This window comes from Equus asinus, chromosome 21 (assembly GCF_041296235.1).
Source record: "Equus asinus isolate D_3611 breed Donkey chromosome 21, EquAss-T2T_v2, whole genome shotgun sequence".
In the NCBI taxonomy this organism is placed as follows: domain Eukaryota; kingdom Metazoa; phylum Chordata; class Mammalia; order Perissodactyla; family Equidae; genus Equus; species Equus asinus.
The window spans coordinates 94,810,234-94,830,309 of record NC_091810.1 but is presented as its reverse complement, the minus strand read 5'-3'; the positions used below and the strand labels follow the sequence as shown (position 1 = coordinate 94,830,309).

The following is a 20,076-nucleotide window of genomic DNA, read 5'->3' as shown; positions in this document are numbered from 1 at the left end:
TTTGCTAAAAATTTGCTAAAAATGAACCTAAAACTCCTCTAGAAACATCCCCCTTCCTCAGCGGCTCCCAAGCCGCATACCGCATCAGTCTTGCTAGGCTCAGCCACTGCTTCTTCCTCCTCCAGGGAGCAGGGGGAGGTCCGGAAACAAAGTAAAGAGTCCTCTTCTAGATCAGAGGGAGCTGGAATTCCAGTCACTTCTAGGCAGGGTTGTCCTCATGGATGTGCAACTGTGCAATTGCACAGGGCCCAGCGCTTAGAAGGGTTCTGCACTGGGTTTAATGCTTTGCTGTCACAGTCTTGAAATTCTTAATTTTTGAACAAGAAACTCCATCTTTTTATTTTGCACTGGGCTCCACTGCTTTATTTCCAAGGCTGATGACTTCTCTACCATCATCAACACCACCAAACTCTAAACTAAATTCCTTGAGAAAGTCTGTCATTGCCAATGTTTAAAATGCCAATGTCTGCTTGAGTTTTGTGGTCCACATGTATCATTTCAATCAATAAGTGTGAATGGACTGTCTCCGTTATACGATTGGGGGTTTGGGGGAGGAGGCACAAGCCAGAGACTTCAGGTTCCTTAAGTGAGTGCCAGTTGTCGCTGCTGGGAAGAAGAGGGGGAGAGGACGCAAAAACAAAACAGGCTGGGCGTAGCAACAGCTTCTCTCCAGTGATGTCACAATTCCAGGATTTGACCTGTTCACCTTCAGCTGAACACTGACAAATAAACAACACTGAGCCTAGAAGGAGTTTTGCCCAGTCGTGTGAATACAAGAAGCTCTGCTTTGCCAGGTCTTTTTAAAACTTTAAAAATACAGCTGAGTTTTCTTTAAAAAGGAACTGAAGTCCTAAGAAAGGCGTGGAGGTATTCCCAAGTCACATGGTGCCTGGTTTGCAACCGTCCTGGGTTCCAGAGTACCTATTTCCTCTTCCAAGAGTGCTCACCACCCCCCATCCCCCCAGCTCGGACAAGAAACTGAGATGGCCTCCTGGGTGTGACCACTCTGACCCAACTCCAATGTCTCTTTCCTTCACTTCTCCCTTGATTTCTCTTTCTTTGTCCATCTCAGGTACACCTTTTTCTCTGTAGTGCCTTTTTCTCTTTTCCTCTTGCTTCAGTTTTTTGCTTGGAGATCTTAGGAAAATATCTCTTCTTTCTTTCCCTCTGTTCATTTCATTTGTAAACACTGAATGACCTCAATCATGGTTAAGTTTAAGAATAGTGAAAACTTATTATCAAGGAAAAGAGAAAATAAGTTTATATGTATGCAGTAAAGAACCTGCATCTAAAGCACACAAAAATGACCAAAAGCATCCATAGGAATCTCCTAAAAATGATTTTCTTCTACTTTTTCCTTCATTTAAATCTTTTTTTAAAAAAGTTAGCATTCAAACTTTCAAAAAGAATTCTCATTTTATTTTCTTATTCTGGCATTAATTTTTAAAAATTAATTTTTAAACTTTTTTGTTAATGACTCTATACCCAGTTCTTCCATTTAAGGTTTTCCTGAGCTCACCTCAGCACCAGTAACCACTTATATTATTACCTCTATGGGAAAACGCCTTCCACTCTGCAAACAGTTGACCTACAAACAAACTCTTGGGACAGACTCCTTTGCAGCCACAGGAGCTTACTGACAGAACTGCGGGAAGAGCAGGAAGGAGTCTGATGGCAAGGGGCTAAAGATGATGGCTTCAAGGAGTCGGGCAGTGAAAGAAGAGTGAGCAGCAACCCGGGCTATTAAACTGACAACTTTTAAGTGAGTGAACATATTTTCCAGATATGTTCTAAAGTGTCTAATTTCTTATTAATTTCCCCGTACTCTGATCTTTGGAACCCTCTAGTGGCCATATCAGGACGTGTGTTCTGGGTGAGACGAATAAAATGATTTTCATTTTCAAATTCACTTAAAATATAAAGATATTATATATATATCATAAAATATAAAGAGCCTTTAGAAGTGTGCTTTTCTGGGGCCGGCCCCGTGGCGGAGTGGTTCAGTTTGCACTCTCCGCTTGTGGCAGCCCAGGGTTTGGATCCCGGGCACGGACATGGCACCACTCGTCAAGCCATGCTGAGGCGGTATCCCACGTGCCACAACTAGAAGGACCCACCACTAAAATATACAACTATGTACCCGGGAGCTTTGGGGAGGAAAAAAAAAAAAAGCAGGAAGAAGTGTGCTTTTCTGACTTCTAATTTAAGATAGCAAAATAAGCACATGCATTTGCCTCTCTCTTTTCTCCGGATCTCAGAGAAATGACAGAAGAGCGGTAAAGCAATACATCCATGACAACGTTGCAAGGAAGACAGTGGTCTAGAAACTGTAAAAACTCTAGAAAACAGAAAGTACAAGGAACCGTACTGTCTTACTATCATTCCCACAGCATACCAGGAAAAGGAGAAGCGAAGACAGGAGTTGGTGAAGCCGAGGGAGGCTCCAGGAAGCCGGTGGAGCACAGAGGGAGGGCGGGGCTAGAAGCGGCACACGGAGCAGCTAATTCCAAGGGTAGGCAGCGGGCGGTCAGGAGAAGCCCTGTGTGAACAGGTCCGCACAGCCGCAGGGCGTGCCTGACCCTGACCTTGTGGACTCCACAGAGCTGAGCTGTCCCTGTGGAGTCGTGACCTTATTGTCACTAACCCCTGACATGATGGATGGCTACAGTGTCAGCAGGACTGTGGCTGTTGAAGGATTGAGTCTTAGGCAGACAGCTGAAGAGCCAAGAATAGAGTGCTCACCCTACAATTTGCTTTTGGAAAACTCAACACCTTACTTTTTTCACATGTTTCACAGACTTTCTGATACAAAATTTCTTTTGGAACTTATGCATATTAATTTTTACTTGGCAGGGGTGTAAACTCAGGCAGTATTCAATTTAGTTTAAAAAAGTGGTATAACAGTTGGTCTAAAGTAGGTTGGTGGCCTATGAACTCCTTTCATTAATTTTTTGAGCAATAAATGTTTAAATAGTTCGATCTACATCAAGATCAATCTGGCCTATTGCCTTATTCCTTGAAAAAAAAAAAAGTTTAGGTGTTAGGATGCCGATCTGCAGAGTCATTCACCAGGTTTACTTCAGTAACTTGACCATACTTCCACTAAATACAAACGGTCTCAGAGTGAGAGCCCTACCAAAAACGAAAAGAGACTGAGCAAAAAAAATACCCGCAAAACAGGTGAGGTTGGTGAGGGAAAAAACAACAAAAGGAGCATTGAAGTGTTTTAATATGGTGTGGCCCAGCAATTCCACTTCTAGGAATTTATAAAGTGGAGAATTCAAGAAGCAAAATAACTATTATGAGGATATCCATGTTATTTTCTGTTCTTCTAGAGTGGCAGTTAGGAAGCTTTTTCTGTGAGGGGCCAGAGAATAAACGTTTTAGACTCTGTGAGCCCCGTGGTTTGTTGCAACTACTTAATTCTGAAATTGTAGCACGAAAGCAGCTTTGGCTGTATTCCAATAAAACTTTAAGGACACAGAAATCTGAATTTCATATAATTTTCATGTCACCAAATAATCTTTTGATTTTTCAACCATTTAAAAGTGTAAAACCTACTCTGTGCTGTGCAGGATTTAGCCCAAGGGCTCTAGTCTGTTGAGCCCTGGTCTACAGCATCGGGGTTTTTTTCAGGCTACATGGTATTCCATTCTATTATTAAAATTTCCACGATTATGAACATCATGAGGATTAGCATTTTTTGTAGTACGGTTTTACCCCCATCCCTACTCACTTCCTTAGGATGAAGTTCCAGAGGTGAGCTCCTGGGTCAAGAGGACGTGCCGAGGTCTGACACCGCGGCCCTCTGAGCTGTGTTGCCTCCCTCTGACTTTGGTCTCCCTGTCTTTTCTCCACCTCCTGCACTCTTATTCGGTTGTCTTCCTGTTCCGGGTCTTCTGACTCACCTCTCTTAGGCTCCCTTTTCACATCCAAGGCCAGTGGACTTGTCACTGGCCCAGCTGCTCAGCTAAAGGTGAGAAAGGCTGTGAAGCTGACAGGGTTGCTGTTCCTACTTTCACAGAGTTTACAGTGAAAGCTGAGTTACTCTACCCAAACGTGTGTGAGGCCAGGAGAATAAAAACGTTATGGTGACACACAAACGACAGGGAAAGGACCGGGGCTGTGAACGTTCCCGTTACTGCTTACGTGGTAGGAAGTCCAAACGTTGGCTTCTGTCTCAATTTGGCCCATCCTCTCTTTAGGTGTGAACCATCATAAACATAATGGTAAACGTGATAACCTTAAATTGAGCAAACTTTTTCTGTCCATAGCGCACTCCTAACAGATATATATTAAATCTCAGTGTTTTTTTGCATGAAGTCTTCCGTGATTGTCTTTGACTTTTAAACAACCTGAAAATTATACACCTGCCCTGTATGAGTCTACTTGGGCTACCATAACAAAATATCATAGGCTGGGGGGCTTAAACAACAGAGATTCATTTTCTCACAGTTCTGAAGGCTGGAAGTCCAAAATTAGGGTGCCAGCATGGTGAGGTTCTGGTGAGAGCTCTCCTCCTAGCTTGCAGACGGCCGCCTTCTGGCCAAGTCCTCACCCTCATGACCTCATCTAACCCTAGTTACTTCCCAAAGGCCCCATCTCCCAATGCCATCACATTGGGGGTTAGGAGCTTCCACACGAACTTGGGGGGACACATACATTCAGTTCAAAACAGCCCAATTTACCTTTCTTATGCCAATTTCCTTTGAAGCGCCCTGATGGATGAATGAACATTTTGAACAGTCACGTGGGGCTGCTCCCTAACAATCAATATTTGTTGCCTTCTCAGTCTACTCACCAGTGTGTATGTAATTATCTATTATTTGTATCTAAGATCTCATTACATTTTACTCAAATGATTGAAGAATGAGAAAAAAAAGTGCTGATGCTTAGAATAAGAATCTTTAGTCTTATAAACTTAAAACTGAGAAAAGATGGAATTCATTAGGTGTGCCCAAAGTGGGAAATATTTAGCACTAGGTCTCCACTGGATTGTTGATGTGCTCAAATGTAAATAAAACAGAACATTAAAATCATATGAAATATTGCAAATCGTATGTTCTTAAGGCAAGATGTCAAATATTTATATTTGAAATTCTATAGGGATGAACACACCCTACAACAGAAAAAAACTCACTTGACTTTCACCCAGATTTCCAGGACTGTATTAATACTGTAGGAGACGGAATGGCATAGGCTGGGTCTGTGGTTTCCAAACTTTGCTAACACACTGGAACCACTGGGGAATCTTTAAAGAATACTGATGCCTGATTTCCACCAGCAGACATTGTTATTTAACTGGTACGAAGGGAGACACGGGCACTGAGAGTTTTAAAAGCTCCCCAGGTGATTTTAGTGTGCAAGAAAATTTGGGAATCACTGGATTAAGTTATCCTGGGAATAAAATAATCTCCAAATTCTCAATGGCTTAAAAAACAGAAGTTTATTTCTCAGTCATGCTAAAGTCCACAATGAGTCAGCACGGAGCCTGCTTATCCTAGTCACTGAAGAGACCCGCCATCTATGACACTGCTGTCACAATCCCAGGTCTCAGGGTCCCCCACAGCAGGAGGACAGGCATCAAGAATCGTGCACTGGCTCTTAAATGTTTTTGCTCAGAAACGACACACCTTACTTGCCCCTAACATTTCATTGGCTGAAGCAAGTCACTAAGCCATGCCTCACTTCAAGAGGATGGGGACGTGTAATTCTCCCAAATGCCCAGGAGATGAGAACAATACTGGTAACCACAGTGATATCTTCCATCTTTTTATATGCGTATACATTGAATACTTGTTTTTATGATTTGCCTGGTGCTAGACTGAATGTTTGTGTCCCTCCAAAATTCATATGTTGAAACCTCAGGCCCAGTGTGATAGTATTTGGAGCTGAGGCCTCTGGGAAGTGATTAGTGCCCTTATAAAAGAGGCCTGAGAGCCCCCTTGCCTCTCCAGCCACGTGCGAACACGGTAAGAAGATGTCTGCCTATGAACCAGGAAGCGGGCTCTGACAAGACACCAAATCTGCCGGCGCCCAGATCTCAGACTTTCCAGACTCCAGATCTGTGAGAGACAAGTTTCTCTTGTTTATAAGCGACCCAGTCTATGGTACTTTGTTATAGCAGCCCAAATGGATTAAGACCCCCAGCCACATTTTTTGGGACCAAGTGTTGAATCTTCAGTTGTCTTCTACTTCATTTCATGAACCAATCTTAATTTGACATTTCTAAATGATACACAGTATTTCATTTGTAACCTGCACTGTTCCCAGTAAACACTTGATTAATTGATCTAGGTAGCTTAAAAAAAAAGTGTGAAGGTTATTCTTGCTAAATCTAGTTTTGATTTTATGGTCTCAGTAGCCAAGGATGACCCCGAGAAGCAGGCACCTGGTGTGGGCCTATTCCACTACTCCTCCGTCTTCCAGAACAAAATAAAACACTTAATTTTGGCAAGACTGGAACAACAAGGATGTCACGGTCATTCCTGTCATTTTACTACTTATAAATTCTTGCTAGTTTGCCCTGCTCTGGACATTAATGTATTTACACAAGTGGATGAACCCAAGAACTGATTTGAAACCTCACTTTAATAAAATAAAAATTCTTAATATTCCTGTCTTTTTTAGTATCTCATTAACTCAAAGAAATACACTGCAAAAATGACCACCAGTTTGGGGGCTGGCCCCGTGGCCGAGTGGTTAAGTTCATGCGCTCCGCTGCAGGCGGCCAGTGTTTCGTTGGTTCGAATCCTGGGCATGGACATGGCACTGCTCATCAAACCATGCTGAGGCGGCGTCCCACATGCCACAACTAGAAGGATCCACAACTAGAATATACAGCTATGTACCAGGGGGCTTTGGGGAAAAAAAGGAAAAAATAAAATCTTTAAAAAAAAAATGACCACCAGTTAAAATGAGCATCCATGGAATTAATTTATCAAAACATGCAACTTAATCCCAGAATACAGATACATCTATACTTTGTTTTTGTTTTTAAGCTCATGTATATGTGTGTTTAACTGAGGTTTTATAACCTAAATGTGCATCTGAGTGAGCTGGCTAAATAACCCTATTTCCACATAATGGGTCATTATGAAGTTACATGTCTATTTTTTAAAAAAGGCAATGTACTGATATGGAATGATCTCCAAGATATGTTAAGGGGAAAAAAGGAAAACATAGTGCATATATGCTACCTTTTTTAAAATATGTGTATGTATTCTTCAATGTATGCTATCTATCTTTAGAAACGTACACAGGAAACTGTAATTCTTGCCTCTAGAACAGAAGTACTTTTCATTGAATGCCTTTTTTGTACTGCTTGAATTTTTAAAAAATCTCATGCATGTACTTCCTACTTAAAACTTTTTAAAAAAAGGATTTTATGTATTTCCACATAGGACACTCTTACAAATCAATAAGAAGAAAGCCAAACTGCAAGACAGAGAAATGGGCAAAGGAAAAGGAGAATCACTTCACTAAAGAAATACAAACAACCATCAAATGTGAAAAAGTACATAACACATCCCTAATAAAAACAAATGAAAACAAACAGTATCATTTCCCCTCTCTCAATCTGGCAAAAATTCAAAAGTCTTGGGGCCGGCCTGGTGGCACAGCGGTTAAGTTCACACGTTCTGCTTCGGTGGCCCAGGGTTCACCAGTTCAGATCCTGGGAGCGGACCTACCCACCGCTCTTCAAGCCATGCTGTGGCATGCATCCCACCTATAAACTGGAGGAAGATGGGCACGGATGTTAGCTCAGGGCCAGTCTTCCTCAGCAAAAAGAGGAGGATTCGTGGTAGATGTTAGCTCAGGGCTAATCTTCCTCAAAAAAAGAAAAAGAAATTCAAAACCTTTATAGATCTGAGAAGAGTATGGGAAACTTTCACTGGTGGAAGTATAAGCCTTTACAGAGGGCAATTTGGCAGTATCCATGATAATTTTTATGTGCACAGTCCATGATCCGGCAGTCCTGCTCATAGAAATCCATCCTTCAAGGCAAGGGCACAAAGATGTATTAGCTAAGGATACAGAAGCACAGTTATCAGAGACCTAGAGCACAGGCCCTGGCGTCAGACTGCCTGGGTTCAAATCCCACATCCTGGCCTTGTGATATTGACACATTTCCTAATTTTATGGCCTTTGTATTGCATATATTATCATATTACATATTATAGAAAGATCATACAGGTACCTATTAATAATAAAAATAATTGTAAGTGAATCAATGAGTGTGTGAAGTAGGAGTCAAACTCATTTTGTTTTTATATTAGGTAATATGCCAGCATAAAATGTAGAAATCAAACTTACTAGGCAGTTATAAGCAAACACAGCATATTTTCCAAATCTACCTGTCAAAGTTCCTTAAAAAAAAAATCACAGACATTTTTGCAGACATTCACCTCCCTCTCATGCTGCCTCAGATATTAGGTGATGTGTTGCAAAGAGTAAATGAATTGCACCCAATATCCATAACATTTCATCCTTATCTTAGACATTAGAAGTATATAGAGCCTGGGTAGCTCAGTTGGTAGAGCATCAGACTTTTAATCTGAGGGTCCAGGGTTCAAGTCCCTGTCCAGGCGCTAGGGTTTATTATTGGGGCCTGCCCCGTGGCAGAGTGGTTAAGTTTGTGTGCTGTACTTTGGCAGCCCAGGGTTTCACCCATTCGAATCCTGGGCATGGACGTGTGCCACATGTGCCACTCATCAGGCCACGCTGAGGTGGCATCCCACATGCCACAACTAGAAGGACCCACAAAGAAGAATATACAACTATTTACCGGGGGGCTTTGGGGAGAAAAAGGAAAAAAATTTTAAAATCTTAAAAAAAAACAAAAAAAGAAGTGTATGGAAGTCATAAAACTGAACTGGAAGCAGACATTTCCTATTCTGAAGCCTAGTCTCAGTCAATTATAATTTTTAAATTGTGCAAAACTATATTATCCTTTATATAAAAAAATTAAACATTGCAAATAAGTCTAAAGTTCCTTTTGACCACTTCCCACTCTAGTAGGCAATGTCATCCATTTAGTGTATACCCTTACCTGGCTTTTTTCTATAAGTTTACATACTTAAATGTACCCACAGAAAAGATAGTTTGTTTGAAAATATTCAGTCTTATTTTATTTGGCAACATACATAAGCATGTTTTGACATACATTATATCTCTATTTCTTTTCTCAGAGGAGACTTCCTTTCTTTTGGGTAAGAGAGTTGGGTTTTCTCCTTTTTCTCTGCCCTCACTGGGAAGCTCCATAACTCATCAAAGGTAAGCAGAGCCTTTGTGGCTACTGAAGTGCATGCCCTCAAGCTTATAACGCCCTTCAGAGACACAAATGGTAAATGCCAAATACATTACTGAGATGATTAAGGAGGGAGATTTTTATGAGAATCCAAGATTTATAACGAATACAGCAATGTATTTAAAATGTTGTTTTTCCACCACCCAAAGTATAATTGCCATCTGTCACTGCACACATGTGCCCTTTTACCCAACTTTTGCCCTCCCCGGTCCCCTCCTCCTCTCTGGTAACTACCAATCTATTCCCTGTGTCTATGTGTTTGTTTGTTGTTGTTCGTTGTTTTCTTTTCTTCCATATGAGTGAAAGCATATGGTATTTGGCTTTCTCTATCTTATTTCACTTAGCAAAATGCCCTCAAATGCCATCCCTGTCATCCCAAATGGCAAGATATTATCTTTTTTTATGGCTGAGTAGTATTCCATTGTGTGTGTGTATATACACATATGTGTGTATATATATATACATATATATAAATCTTCTTTATCCATTTGTCTGTGGATGGGCACAAGTCTTGGCTACTGTGAATAATGCTGCAATGAACATACGGGTACACATCTTTTCGAATTAGTGTTTTTGTATTCTTTGGATAAATACCCAGAAGTGGTATAGCTGGATCATATAGCAGTCCTATTCTTAGGTTTTGAGGAATCTCCATACTGTTTTCCATAGTGACTGCAAGAATTTACATTCCCACCAGCAGTGTACAGGGTTCCCTTTTCTCCATATCCTCTCCAACACTTGTCATTTCTTGTCTTTTTAACAATAGCCATTCTGACAAGCATGAGATGATACTACATTGTGGTTTTGATTTGCATTTCCCTAATAATTAGTGACATTGAACATCTTTTCACATGAAAAGATATATCTTCTTTGGAAAAATGTCTGTTCAGATCCTCTGCCCATTTTTCAATTGGGTTTTTTTTGTTGTTGAGTTGTATGAGTTCTTTATATATTTTGGATATTAACCTCTTAGATATATGATTTGCAAATATCTTCTCCCAATTGTTAGGTTGTCTTTTAGTTTTATTGATGGTTTCCTTTGCTGTGCAGAAGCTTTTTAGTTTGATGTAGTCCTATTTGTTTATATTTTGTTTCTCTTGCCTGAGGAGATATGATATTCAAAAAGATGCTGCTAAGGCTGATATCGAAGAGCAAACTATGTTTTCTTCTAGAAGTTACACGGTTTCAGGTCTTACATTCAAGTCTTTAATCCATTTTGAATTAATTTTTGTGTAAGATAATGGTCGACTTTTATATTTTCTAAGTGGCTGTCCAGTTTTCCCAACACCATTTATTGAAGAGACTTTCCTTTCTCCATTGTATGTTCTCAGCTCCTTTGTCAAAAATTAGCTGTCCAGGGCCGGCCCGGAGGCGCAGCGGTTAAGTGCGCATGTTCCCCTTCGGCAGCCGGGGTTCGCTGGTTCGGATCCCGGAGCCGACATGGCACTGCTTGGCAAGCCACACTGTGGTAGGCGTCCCACATATAAAGTAGAGGAAGATGGGCACAGATGTGAGCTCAGGGCCAGTTTTCCTCAGCAAAAAGAGGAGGATTGGCTGCAGATGTCAGCTCAGGACTAATCTTCCTCAAAATAAAAATTAGCTGTCCATAGATGTGTGGGTTTATTTCTGGGTTGTCAATTCTCTTCCATTTATCTGAATGTCTGTTTTTGTGCCAGAACCATGCTGTTTTGATTACTATAGTTTTGTAGTATATTTTGAAATCAGGGAGTGTGATGCCTCCAGCTTTGTTGTTTTTTTCTCAGGATTCCTCTGGCTATTTGGGGACTTTCATTGTTCCATATAAATTTTAGGATGCTTTGTTCTACTTCCATAAAAAATGTCATTGGGCCTTTGATAGGGATTGCACTGAATCTTTAGATTGCTTTAGGAAGGATGGACATTTTAACTATGCTAATTTGTCCAATCCAAGAGCACGGAGTATCTTTCCATTTCTTTGTGTCTTCTTTGATTTTTTTCAACAATGTTTATAGTTTTCCATGTACAGGTCTTTTGCCTCCTTGGTTAAATTTATTCCTAGGTATTTTATTATTTTGTTGTGATTGTAAACGAGGTTGTATTGATTTCTATTTCTGCTAGTTCCTTGTTAGAGTATAGAAATGTGGCTGATTTTTGTCTGTTGATTTTGTATCCGGCAACTTTACTGTATTTGTTTATTATTTCTAATAGTGTTTTGGTGGACTTTTAGGTTTTCTACATAGAAAATCACATCATCTGCAAATAGTGAAGCTTTACTTCTTGCTAATGTGGATCCCTTTATTTTTCTTGCCTGATCGCTCTGGTTAGGACTTCCAATACTCTGTCAAATAAGGGTGGCAAAAGTGGGCATCCTTGTCTTGTTCCTGTTCCTACTGGGATAGCTTTCAGTTTTTCATCTTTGAGTATGTTATTAGCTGCAGGTTTGCCATATTTGGCCTTTATTATGTTGAGGTACTTTGCTTCTATATCCATTTTATTCAGAGTTTTTTTTTTTATCATAAATGGATGCTGTATCTTGTCAAAAGCTTTCTCTAAATCAATTGAGATGATCATGTGATTTTTATTCATTTTGTTAATGTGGTGTATTGTTGATTGATTTGTGGATGTTGAACCATCTTTGAATCCCCGGAGTAAATCCCACTTAACCATGGTGTATGATCCTTTTAAAGTATTGTTGTATTCGATTTGCTAATACATTATGGAGGATTTTTGCATCTATGTTCACCAGTGATATTGGCCTAGTTTTCTTTTTTTGTGTTGTCCCTGTCTGATTGGTATCAACATAATGTTGGCCTTGTAGAATGAGTTAGGAAGCTTCCCCTCCTCTTCAATTTTTTGGAAGAGTTTGAGAAGGATAAGTACTAAATCTTCTTTCAATGTTTGGTAGAACTCACCGGGAAAGCCATCTGGTCCTGGACTTTCGGTTTTTGGGAGGTTTCTGATTATTGTTTTGATCTCCTTACTAGTGATCAGCGTATTCAGATTCTCTATTTCTTGTTGATTCAGTTTTGGAAGATGGTATGATTCTAAGACTTTATTAATTTCTTCTAGATTATCCAATTTGTTGGCATACAGCTTTTCATAGTACTCTCTTATAATCCTTTGTATTTCTGAGGTATTTGTTGTAATTTCTCCTCTTTCATTTCTGATTTTATTTATTTGAACCTTCTCTTTTTTTCTTAGAGAGCCTAGCTAAAGTTTTGTCAATTTTGTTTATCTTTTCAAAGAACTGGCTTAGTTTCATTGATCTTTTCTATTGTCTTTTAAGTCACTATTTCATTTATTTCTGCTCTGATTTTTATTATTTCTTTCCTTCTACTGATTTTGGGCTTTGTTAGCTTTTCTTTTTCCATTTCCTTTAAGTGTATTGTTAGATTGAAATTTTCTTGTTTCTTGAGATAGGCGTGCATTGCTATAAACTTCCCTGTTAGGACCACTTTTGCTGTATCCCATAAACTTTGGTATGTCATATTTTCATTTTCATTTGTCTCCAGGTATCTTTTTTTTTTTTCAGGAAGATTAGCCCTGAGCTAACATCTGCTGCCAATCCTCCTCTTTTTCTTGAGGAAGACTGGCCCTGAGCTAACATCTGTGCCCATCTTCCTCTACTTTATATGTGGGACACCTACCACAGCATGGCTTGCCAAGCGGTACCATGTCCGCACCCAGGATCTGAACTGACGAACCCCAGGCCACCGAAGCAGAACATGCGAACTTAACTGTTGTGCCACTGGGCCAGCCCATCTCCAGGTATTTTCTGATTTCTCTTTTGATTTCTTCATTGACCCAATAGTTGTTCAGTAGCATTTTGTTTAATCTCCACATATGTGTGACTTTTCCAGTTTTCTTCTTGGTCAGAAAAGAGGCTTGGTATTTCAATCTTCTTAAATTTATTGAGACTTGTTTTGTGGCCTAATATGCGACAGTCTAGGAGAATGGTCCATGTGCATTCAAAAAGAATGTGCATTGTGCAGTTTTTGGAAGGAATGTTCTGTATATATCTATGAAGTGCATCTGGTCTAATGTGTCATTTAAGACCAATGTTTCCTTATTGATCTTCTGTTTGGGTATCTATCCATTGATGTAAGTGGAGTGTTAAAGTCCCCTACTATTATTGTATTACTGTCAATTTCTCCTTTTATGTCTGCTAATATTTGCTTTATGTATTTGGGTGCTCCTGTGTTGGGCACATAGATATTTACAGGTGTTATGTCCTCTTGTTGGACTGTTCCCTTTATCATTGTGTAGTGCCCTTCTTTGTCTCTTGTTACAGTTTTTGTTTTAAAGTCTATTTTGTCTGACCTAAGTATTGCTACCCCACTTTTCGTTTCCATTTGCATGGAGTATCCTTTTCCATCCCTTCCCTTTCAGTTTGTGTCTTTAGGCCTGAAGTGTGTCTCTTGTATGCAACATATATATGTCTTACTTTTTTTTTTTTTTTTTTTAAAGATCAGCACCTGGGCTAACAACTGTTGCCAATATTTTTTCTGCTTTATCTCCCCAACCCCCCCCCCCCCCCCCGTACACAGTTGTATATCTTAGTTGCATGTCCTTCTAGTTGTGGGATGTGGGACGCCGCCTCAACATGGCCTGACGAGTGGTGCCATGTCCGTGCCCAGGATCCGAACCCTGGGCCACCACAGCGGAGCGCGTGAACTTAACCACTAGGCCACAGAGCCAGCCCCTATGTCTTACTTTTTATCCATTCAGCCACTCTATGTCTTTTGATTGGAGCATTTAGTCCATTAACATTTAAAGTAACTATTGATAAGTATGGATGTTTTTGTAGTTTCTCCTCTTGTTCTCTTCCCTTACTGTTTGATGGCTATCTTGAGTGTTAAGTTTAGGCTCATTTCTCTTTATTTCTAATGTATTTATTAAGTTTTTTCAGTTTGTAGTTACCATGAGGTTCATATATAATATCCTATGTAAACAGCAATCTATATTAAGTTGATGATCTCTTAAGTTTTACCTCTTAGTAAAAGGCCTACACTTTTACTCCTCCCTCCCATGTTTTATGTTTTTGATATCACATTTTATGTTCTTTTTTGTATCCCTTAACCCCTTATCATAGATGGTGATTTTAGTACTTTTGTCTTTTGACCTTCATACTAGCTTTATAGGTGTTTGATCCACTACCTTACCCATATTTTGCCTTTAAAGTGATAACTTTTCTTTGATAATTCTCTTATTCTTATTCGTGGTCTTTTCCACTTAAGTAAGTCCCTTTGACATTTCTTGTAAGGCTGGTTTATTGGTGATGAACTCCTTTAGTTTTTGCTTGTTTGGAAACCTCTTTATCTCTCCTTCCATTCTGAATGATAACCTTGCTGGGTATTCTTCATTGTAGGTTTTTCCTTTCAGCACTTTGGATTTTTCGTGCCACTCCCTTCTAGCCTGTAAGATTTCTGCTGAGAAGTCAGCTGATAGCCTTATGGGGTTTCCTTGCAGCTTTTTGGATTCTCTCTTTAATTCCTGGCATTTTAATTATAAGGTGTCTTGGTGTGGCCCTCTGGGTGTATGTTATTTGGTGCTGTCTGTGCTTCCTGTACCTGGATGTCTGTTTCCTTCCTCAGGTTAGGAAAGTTTTCAGGTACTATTTCTTCAAATAGGTTCTCTACCCCTTTCTCTCTCTCTTCTCCTTTTGGGACATCTATAATACAGATGTTAGTATGTCTGATGTTGTCCCAGAGGTCCCTTAGACTATCCTTGTTCTTTTTAATTCTTTCTTCTGCTTAGCTTGGGTGATTTCCTCTGCTCTTCCATCCAGCTTGCTGATCCATTCTTTATGTATTCTGTTGATTCCCTCTAGCAAATTTTCAATTCTATTATTGTATTCTTCAGCTTTGATTGGTTTTTATATTTTCCAATTGTTTGTTGAAGTTCTCACCACGTCCATCTTTTCTTCTCCCCAGATCAGTGAGCATTCTTATGATTATTTGTACTCTTTATGCAATAGATTATCTGTTTCATTTAATTCTTTTCTGAGAATTTGTCCTGTTCCCTTTTTTGGAACATATTCCTTTCTGTCCTCATTTTGCCACAGCATTTCTCTGTGCTTATTTCTATGTATAAGGTAGGTTGGCTATGTCTCCTGAACTTGAAAGTGTGGTCTTATCTAAGAGATGCCTTATCGGGCCTAGCAGCTTGCTCCCCTCTCTTCACTCATAGCAAACACTCCAGGAGTGTCCCCTCTATGGGCTGTGTGCCCCCCTATTGGGGTAGGGTTGCTATTGCTGTGGGCACACAGACTAGATTGGCCCCCAGGCTAGCTGTTTGTGAGGCTCAGCTGCATGTGGCTTCTATGGGCAAGCCCCCAGGATGGTTTGCTGAGTTCAGTAGCACACAACTACTGTAGTTTTGCTATAAGTGAGTCAGGCCTCCAGTGTGGCTGGCTTCTAGACCCTGGGACACACAAATGCTACAGGCCCCCTGGTGAGGCTTCCTGCAAGTCTCAACTGTTTGTACTTTGCAGGGTGAGGGATGGGGCAGGCATCAGGTGAGGCAGTGCACAATGGTTTCAGGTGTTGGAAGGTGGGGCGGATCCCCTGTGTGGTAGTTTGCAATGACTGACAGCACAAGCCTGTTGTAGGCCCCACAAGGCCACCATGGGTCCATATGGCTGCCAAGGGCTTGCTGGTGGGCAGTGGCAGTCCCTGGGTCAGGCTGCCTGCTGCCAGGCTGTGCTCAACTGCCTCAGTTGCTCTAGTGGGTAGGGGTCAAGACCTCTGCACTGTCAGGCTAGAGGGAGGATTCCAAAGGCACCTGCCAGTCTCTGTGTCAGCACAATAGAACTGGGTCACATTAATGGCTGCCACTAGTCTTTCAGTCCCTGGGGGATGGGCCCAGCCCCCTCCTGCCTCTCTGGGATGTGTTGTGAGTTTAGTGAATCTCTTTTGCCAATGGACTATGCACTTTTCTGTCTGTTATTTTTGTGGTTTATGGGTCGAGTAAGTTTGTGTGTGGGCCCTTTAAGAACAGGGTTTTCTTTCCCTGAAGTTCGAGAGTTTTCCTAGGCATATTCCCTATTGGTTTTCAATGCCAGCAAAGCCAGGTATTATGGAATCTCATCTCTCTTGTACTGGATCTAAGGGCTGGGGTGCCTAATGTTGAGCTCCAAACCCCCACTCCTTCAGGAAAACCTCTGTACCTTTGAGATCGCTCCCAGCCATGAAGTGCCACAGCTAGGGTTTTTTTTTTTTTTAAAGATTTTATTTTTTTCCTTTTTCTCCCCAAAGCCCCCCGGTACATAGTTGCATATTCTTCGTTGTGGGTCCTTCTAGTTGTGGCATGTGGGACGCTACCTCAGCGTGGTTTGATGAGTGGTGTCATGTCCGTGCCCAGGATTTGAACCAATGAAACACTGGGCCACCTGCAGCGGAGTGCGCAAACTTAACCATTCGGCCACGGGGCCAGCCCTGGCTGTGGGGTTTTTTGTTTTGTTTTTTTTTGGTGAGGAAGATGGTCCCTGAGCTAACACTGGTGCCCATCTTCCTCTGTTTCATATGTGGGATGCCGCCACAGGTGTGTAGGTCTGCGCCCAGGATCCAAACCTGCAAAGCTGGGGCTGCCAAAGCAGAGCGCACAAACTTAACCACTATGCCACTGGGCCAGCCCACAGGGTGTGGTTTTACCTCAGCGGAGCTGTTTCTCTGCCTCTTCAACCCCTGTCTGTGTTGTCCTTTGTTGTGAAGGCCCTTTTTATCCAGTTTCCAGATCTCTCTGAGCAAATCGCTCCACAGGTGGTGATAGTCTGTGGGAGGAGGCGAGTTCAGGATCCTCCTATACTGCCATCTTCAAAACTCCCCTCAAAATGTGATTTTCAAGCCAACTTTCATCACTGTACACTTTTTTCTTTCTATAAATTGACTCTTCTTACTCCCAGAGGATGTTTACAATCAAAATCAAATAAAATATGTAGTCAAAGAACACCTCAGTGGTTTTTTTACATTGATGTGTGCTTAGAAATAAAACACATCTTTGGAAAAAATTAAATGGATTAAATTATTACAGAAATAAAGACGATTCTAAAATATGAGTCTAAGAATTTTGGTAGAAACAGTCACCCTGGAGCAATTAAAAAGCATCTGACTAAAAGAAAAGGTTCAATGATACTACCTCTGAGATACACATTTTAAAAATGATATGTTTACTGTAAACTCTGCTATAAATGGTAATTAATTAAAAAAATTGTTAGGCTACCATGCCAAAAAACATTACACTGTCTCAGGATGCACTATTTAACAATTTTATTAGAAAAACAATTTTTAAAGCAATATATTATAAAAGTAATCTATCTGCTTATGTTTTTCCTATCAGAAATGAATTAATGTTGAAAGCAATTATACGTACATGAGTGTGCACACACAGAGCACACAAAAAATATTTAAAATATCATTCAAATGTTAATGCACTAGATCTTTACCAAATCTTATTAGAAGCTTTGCGGCACCGGAAACTCAGTTATCTGTTTGTGTGTCTCTCTCAAGGTGTTTCTGGAATCTTTTCTTTTATCTGTTGGTTTAAATATTAGCTCTAGAAAATGAAAACCTCTATCAATGCAAATGAAATAAATATAATTTCAAATGTAAAACTGATGAAAACACTTAACTGTAATAGATAGACTCTAAAACCAAATATAAGTTAGTTTTGATAGTTGAGTATCTTCGATTATCATTAGATCTTTTTTCATCAAAAGAACAGACAACCAAAACAATCAAGACAACTATAGCAAAATAATCATAGTTCATGTTTGGGAAGAAAATATTATCTCATCCTTAAATCACTAGGTTTATTATTTGAAACATCAAAATAAAGTGTTTTGCTATTTTCTATATTTATTTTAGAACTAATCAGAAAAACTTACTTCAAATACCACAAATAATATAAATAATATAGTTAGTAGTACAACTTGCTTTTTAAGACTTTTCTTCAAAGTTTTGACAATATAATAATGTTTTAGGATCAAGAAAGTCATATTATATATTCAAAGGAAAAATTTCCCAAACTTGCCCTGTAAATTAATAAAGGATTTGTTAACTAAGGAACTTATAACAAAACCAACAATGATTAAATTTAAAATGACTTTATTCATTTAAATGATAAATACTGCCTGCTACTACACAACAATGACATTCATCTTTCAATCTGTTAAGCTTAGCTAAACAATTCATGTGTTTCTTTTCTATATCATGTGTTGACATGATATAGGATGCAGGATGTAAAAATCAAGTTAATAGACATTATTAAATAATTTCACACATATGTGTATAATCTTGAATAGATGGTTAAAATTATAGATAAACATTAAATGTGGGCACATGGATATTCAGTGTACAGCAATGAGTTTAACAGAAAACGTGTCTGCAATGATTTCTGGTAACCAACTTGCTTTCTATGAATCTTTAAATACCCAATTCCAAATCTTCTAGCTCCTGAAGAAGGGCTTTCTCTTTCTGAATTTTCTCCAACTAGAAAAGTTTAAAACAATAGAGTTATTAAATAGGAAATGAAATAAAACAAAATAATTATTGGATCTAGAGCCAAAATAGCAAAGGAGAAAAAATTTAGAGAAAGAATATTTCTGACACTTTATCAGATCCCCTGGTAAACACAGACTGAAAAACACAGATGAGAAACAACTTGTAATGTGTTATTTGGTATGACTCAAAGGGGCAAAGGACTGCATCCCTTACTGCATCCCTTTAGGTCCAATAAATTTCCATTCTGCACCTAGGCTCACAAGTGCTAAGGAAAGAAGGAGGGACAGGGCAGCACAACCCGAGACGCAGGCTGGAAGAGAATTGTATCTAACATGATAAATTGCTTTTATTCTGAGCAGCAATGGCATGAATGGTGACTCCCATTCACAATGATCTATCCCATGTCTTCCCCCATCCTTCTTCATTTAAGAGTAAAAACATTAAAATAAACAAATATATATGGTACTGGTTTTCAAAGCAAGTTTTTAAATCTATGTGCTCTTTCACCTGATTAACTATTGCTCACAATAAAACTAGGAAGGGTGGTAGTGACTACAAGCCCAGGTAAAAAATGCAGAAAAGACCTGATTTTTTTCTAGCTGTTTCCCAGTTGCGGCTTGCTCTTTCAGTTGTTCAATTGCTTTCAGTTTCTGCAAACATAAAATACATTACGAGTCAAGAGTAAGGAAGAATAAGTCATTTTAGAATGCAAATTTTCTCATTAACAACTCAATCATACGAATATGAAACCTGAATAAGGAGAATCACCTTACATTTGTATCGAGAATAGTTTGGTAAAATGCTACGGTAAACTACTTTTTAAAATTAAATGTAAAATTGGGTATGTTAAGAACATGGGATTTGGCAAAATATTTTTCAAGCTTTTAATTAATGTTATATATGTACATGTGCATGTATGTAAATATCTCACCCATTTCACTGTTTCTTTCAGCACCTCGTTATACCTGGGCCATGTCTGCGGCTTTAAGAGAACCCTCCTAGCACAGCCTGGGAAGGGCTCCAGGGACCCGCTCTTACTCCAGGCCACCACCACAAACTGGCCCCAACTTGACAAGCTAGTAAACTTCCTTTTGTTTCTGTTTCTTCATGTTTAAAACTGGGATAAATATCTGTTCCTACCTATCTCACAAATGTCTAATGAAATACTTAGTATAAAAGTGTTCTGCATATTTCTGTACAAATGTTTATTATCCTACCACTCCAAAAATCAATAGTAAAAAGATGAACAGTCTTTAGACATTTGTGAATAGCACTAAAATCAGCGCC

General features: G+C 39.6%; 1 protein-coding gene, 1 long non-coding RNA gene and 1 other non-coding gene across 5 annotated transcripts in view; 2 read left to right on the top strand and 1 right to left on the bottom strand.

The window, feature by feature from the left end:
• Positions 1 to 1,639: 1,639 nt before the first annotated feature.
• Positions 1,640 to 19,874, top strand: LOC139041480 (uncharacterized). Its single transcript, XR_011496700.1, has 3 exons — positions 1,640 to 1,762; positions 12,942 to 13,057; positions 19,742 to 19,874. It is a non-coding gene; the product is annotated as an uncharacterized lncRNA (long non-coding RNA).
• Positions 8,519 to 8,591, top strand: TRNAK-UUU (transfer RNA lysine (anticodon UUU)). Its single transcript has one exon. It is a non-coding gene; the product is annotated as a tRNA-Lys (tRNA).
• The window catches only part of EIF2A (eukaryotic translation initiation factor 2A), a 35,507-nt gene continuing 33,807 nt past the window's right edge, over positions 18,377 to 20,076 (bottom strand). For all 3 annotated transcript variants that reach the window (XM_014838568.3, XM_070493661.1, XM_070493662.1), the window contains 2 exons: positions 19,374 to 19,439; positions 18,377 to 18,777 (listed from right to left, as the gene is read on the bottom strand). In XM_014838568.3, coding sequence (XP_014694054.1) covers positions 18,712 to 18,777; positions 19,374 to 19,439 — 132 coding nt within the window. In that variant the 3' untranslated portion in view covers positions 18,377 to 18,711. The remainder of the gene's footprint in view (positions 18,778 to 19,373; positions 19,440 to 20,076) is intronic.